At 39.7% G+C, this 4,702-nt stretch overlaps 1 protein-coding gene across 1 annotated transcript; it reads left to right on the top strand.

Annotated features, from left to right (window-relative positions):
- Positions 1–772: 772 nt before the first annotated feature.
- On the top strand, positions 773–4,502 carry LOC116325517 (cytochrome P450 1A1). Its single transcript, XM_031746433.2, has 7 exons — positions 773–882; positions 1,281–2,143; positions 2,235–2,361; positions 2,461–2,550; positions 2,765–2,888; positions 3,059–3,145; positions 3,400–4,502. Exons 2-7 carry the CDS (start codon positions 1,304–1,306, stop codon positions 3,695–3,697), a joined length of 1,566 nt encoding a protein of 521 aa, XP_031602293.1. The 5' UTR covers positions 773–882; positions 1,281–1,303; the 3' UTR covers positions 3,698–4,502.
- The last annotated feature ends 200 nt before the right edge of the window (positions 4,503–4,702 follow it).

Here is a 4,702-nt window from a genome sequence, read left to right as displayed (position 1 = left end):
GTCTGGGAGGTTACAACTGGGGGGTTGTCACAAACTTCCGTTCTAACTCCAAATGTTTTAAACATGACGAGGTCCTTCTGCAGTTCAATAAGTTATCATCTTTAGGGGATACATTTTTCATGCAAAACTGCGCTGTAATGATGTAGGTGATTTTCGACTCATTGCGCTGTCCATTCTTGGCCAGTAAAACCAATTTCACATCACGCTAGTAACAAGCTGCCCTAAATTATCGATACAAGTTGCACTAACGTCACAGCGGGTTATAAGTTGGTCGAAGGAATTGCTGACACATCACTGAGTGCTTGGGCAAGAATCACGGAGATGCAACAGCCTGCAATCATTGGCAATGAGAATAAGAACAGTATTTTTACCGCTCAGACTGTGACACTCGAAAAACAAGCTAAATCAGTCCGAAAAAAGTTGGCACAAGGCACAATGCAATCACAGATTAAAAACCGTCCTACAGTTGTGGAAGTTATAAAATAATTATTATGCCCTATGTGGCCCAAAACAAAAAATATAAAACTCATATAAATGATAAAGACATGATGACTCCTCTTTGCATTTCTTAGGTGTTTTTTTCCAGAACACACACACACACACACACACACACACGCACACACGCACGCACGCACGCAGGCACGCACCATTTTTTCTGTACTAAGTTCATTCATGACAAAAAAGGGAGGGAGAGGGGGCAGGGTACGTCACAAACAGTAACCAATCAAGCTGTGGAGCATAGTATAAAGCAGGAGTCCATTGCCGATTTTAGGGACATCAAGAGTGTGAACTCAGAACAACTCTTCCAAACACTTTACATGCACTTTGGAAAAACTACTCCAAGGATCACAGTGCCGTTCCTCCTGCATCAGTTCAACAAAGGTAAGCTTAAAACATGCATATACAAAATGGCAAGAATGCAGCAGACTGATTTATAGACTTACTTACTTATTAGCTGGAAGAAAAGAGAAGTGCAAAATGGAGATTATTTCTGCTAGAATAACTTTGATGCATTACTTAGTATTTTCACCTGAATCATAGAATGTAGTAATTAACTTATACCTATACACATAGGCCACTACTTTGCATAGACTGCCTGTAATAAGTGCTGGTGTGCTTTTAAAAATAAAAAGCCAAATAGATACACGCAAATACATGTCACAGTTCTCAGTTACTTCAAACTTTATAGTGAATGTTTTCTACATGTTGCGTAACACTTATTTTTCTCTCTCTCTCTCATTGTCTACACTGCTCTAATGCACCTGCTATTTAATTTACAGGTTGAAGCCAGAAAAACGTCATCATGGCACTAATGATACTGCCATTCATTGGAGCACTGTCAGTATCACATGTTTTGGTGGCTGTGACAACAGCGTGTCTGGTCTACCTGATTATTAAGAATGCACAAAACAAGATTCCCGAAGGGCTTCAGCAACTCCCTGGCCCAAAGCCCTTCCCTATCATTGGGAATTTGTTAGAGCTGGGAAAAAGACCCTACCTGAGTCTCACTTCTATGAGCAAATGCTACGGTGACGTCTTCCAGATCCAGATTGGCATGCGTCCTGTGGTTGTTTTAAGTGGTAATGAAACAGTTCGACAGGCTCTCATCAAACAAGGGGATGAGTTTGCAGGCAGACCTGACCTGTACAGCTTTCGCTACATCAATGATGGCAAGAGTCTGTCTTTCAGTACAGACCAAGCTGGCATTTGGCGTGCCCGCAGAAAGCTGGCCTACAGTGCTCTGCGCTCTTTTTCCAACTTAGAGGGCACAACCCCAGAGTACTCATGTGCCCTGGAGGAACATATCAGCAAAGAGGCTGAGTATCTGATCAAAGAGCTCAACACTGTCATGAAGACCAAAGGCAGCTTTGACCCCTTCCGCTACGTCGTCGTCTCTGTTGCCAATGTCATCTGTGGCATGTGCTTTGGCCGGCGCTATGACCACCATGACGATGAGCTGGTTAGCTTAGTGAACCTCAGTGATGATTTTGTCAAGGTTGTGGGCAGTGGCAACCCAGCAGACTTCATCCCCCTTCTTCAGTACCTGCCCAGCACAAAAATGAAAAAATTTGTGAGCCTCAATGCTCGCTTCAGCAAGTTTGTTCAAAAGCTTGTCACCGAGCACTATGCCACCTTTGACAAGGTACGCCTCACACTATACAATATTATTTAGCTCATTGTACTTTGCAGAAATTACAGACATTAATTTAGATGGTCCTTTAATCTACTTTTAGGACAACATCCGTGACATCACAGACTCCCTCATAGATCACTGCGAGGACAGAAAGCTGGATGAGAATGCAAATATCCAGATGTCAGATGAGAAGATTGTTGGAATCGTCAATGATCTCTTTGGAGCTGGTAGGAGAATTTTTTTCTTTGTGTTAAGGGATATAATCATAAAGCAACATAACTTGGGGAAAAAAAAGTATTCTGACAGAACTTTTGTGTCTCTCCTAGGTTTTGACACCATCTCCACTGCTCTGTCATGGTCACTGATGTACTTTGTGGCTTACCCAGAGATCCAGAACAGGCTTTTTGAAGAAATGAGTGCGTATAGTTTCTTTTGGATGTATTGTATTTCTCTTGCATTATAGATTTTTAATAAAAGAACAACTAAATGATAAGAAAGTGCAACACATCTTGTTGCTCTCAAAGATGAATGGTTAACTGTAATTCGGTAATCACTGACAGAGTCCGTAGGCACAGTGTCCATCTTCATCTTCTCATGCGCTAATATTTTGTGATCTCTTTTCATTTTCAGAGGAAAAAGTAGGTCTCGATCGTATGCCTGTTTTCTCTGATCGGAACAACTTGCCCCTTCTTGAAGCCTACATCCTGGAACTCTTTCGCCATTCTTCATACTTGCCCTTCACAATCCCGCACTGGTGAGATTCATTCATTTTGTAGTAAGAAAGTACAAGGATATAGGTGTTAATGACCTGCTAAGTATCACAGAACAACAAAAAGATGGACACAAAACAAGGCTTTTACAGTCATAAAAATAAATGTGAAAACCTGTCATTACGCAATGAATTGACACTTTGTTGTTTTTTAGCACCACAAAAGACACATCACTGAATGGCTACTTCATCCCCAAAGACACCTGTGTCTTCATCAATCAGTGGCAGATCAATCATGACCCGTAGGTTTCCTTTGCTACATTTTTACTTTGCCAAAATGAATGTAAACTGATGTAAACTGACTCATATTCAAAGCTACCCTATACTACAGAAATACGGTAACATGTCTTTCACCAGGCCATTTTATGGATAGTTGTAAAGAAAGACAATAGTAGTCTTCATTTCCTTCCCCAAATGCATCCCTGCCTAGAGATTTGTAAGCTTTCAAGCCTGTTAGTGCAATATTTTTTATTCCTTTATTTTCTGAACCTTTCAGGGAGCTGTGGGAAGATCCATTTTCCTTCAAGCCAGAACGTTTCCTGAATGCTGATGGCACTGAGGTCAACAAGGTAGAGGGAGAGAAGGTGATGACTTTTGGCTTGGGAAAGCGACGCTGCATTGGCGAGGTCATTGCACGAAATGAACTCTTCCTCTTCTTGGCTATTCTCATTCAAAAACTAAACTTTCAAGCTTTGCCTGGAGACCAGCTAGACCTGACCCCAGAGTATGGTCTAACAATGAAGCACAAACGCTACCATCTGAGAGCCACAATGCGAGTTAAGAATGAGCAGTGAAGTTCCTTATAACGTACAATTTGTAACTTAGTAGGTGATATAAGCTGAAGCTGTAAGGATCAAAGTTAGAATGTAAGACACTGGATGTCAAATTTAGCTTATAGAGCTAATGGCATTAAAGCAAATAAGCAGAGTTTGCTTATTGGAGATTCCAAGTGATGTCTAGGTCTGTGTCTCTTGTTCTGTTTTTGGTTAGCTAAGAGATACTTCTGCAAATGGCTGCTGCTTGTCAGTGAAGTTTAAGGAGTTAGTTTGTTGCACCTGCTGTATTGTTAGCAGGAATCTAAATTTCTCCCATTCAGAAATGAAAACAAAACAACTGAACTTTGGGACAAACAGTATGTCTTACTGGGTGGATAGTTTAGGATGCTGCAACCAAACATTTTCTTTGATATGGGACTCTGAAGTGAATAGATTTTATCTTGTGATAACATTTACACATGTAAGCTAATTATTATATTATATTGCATTCCATTATGCTGTGGATGTAAGACACACTTAAGCTATATCTGTATCCCAAAATGTGATTTTGAGTGTACACCAAGACTTTTGTATTTCATAATGACATGTTGTCTTTGTTTGTTTGTTTGTTTTTGTTTGTTTGTTTGTTTTTAAGATCATAGGATTTATATTTGTATTAGGGGTTAAAAATGTTTTGCTGTGCAATGATATGACTTATCAAGACAGCATTGCGATCGATTGATTTTGGAATATATGTAACACACTTTTATATTTCAGTTGGTTATGTACAAAATGTAAGGGCATGAACCCTTGATACACAAATAAAAATGTATTTTAATAATCATCCTGTTGTTCTTGTTCATCTTGACTTGGGAAAAAAGACCGCCAATAAATAAATAAAGAAACAAATAACACATATATAATCATAATATAATTAGTTTTGTAGAAAAATGGTGCACATACGGAGATTATGTGTGAGTATTGATCGTCAAATGCGTGGAGACAGACACAAACAAAGCAACGTGGGACATAAAGGAAGTGACG

The sequence above is a fragment of the Oreochromis aureus genome, linkage group 1 (genome assembly GCF_013358895.1).
Source record: "Oreochromis aureus strain Israel breed Guangdong linkage group 1, ZZ_aureus, whole genome shotgun sequence".
Classification (NCBI taxonomy): domain Eukaryota; kingdom Metazoa; phylum Chordata; class Actinopteri; order Cichliformes; family Cichlidae; genus Oreochromis; species Oreochromis aureus.
The sequence above is the reverse complement of the archived record's forward strand: the minus strand, read 5'-3'. Positions and strand labels throughout refer to the sequence as shown.

What these genes read in the sequence shown, in the direction of transcription:
- LOC116325517 (XM_031746433.2), top strand. Translation starts at nt 1,304, where the DNA reads ATGGCACTAATGATACTGCCATTCATTGGAGCACTGTCAGTATCACAT. An exon ending in CCCTTCACAATCCCGCACTG is followed by an intron (nt 2,889 to 3,058) that starts GTGAGATTCATT and finishes GTTGTTTTTTAG; the next exon opens with CACCACAAAAGACACATCAC. An exon ending in TGGCAGATCAATCATGACCC is followed by an intron (nt 3,146 to 3,399) that starts GTAGGTTTCCTT and finishes TGAACCTTTCAG; the next exon opens with GGAGCTGTGGGAAGATCCAT.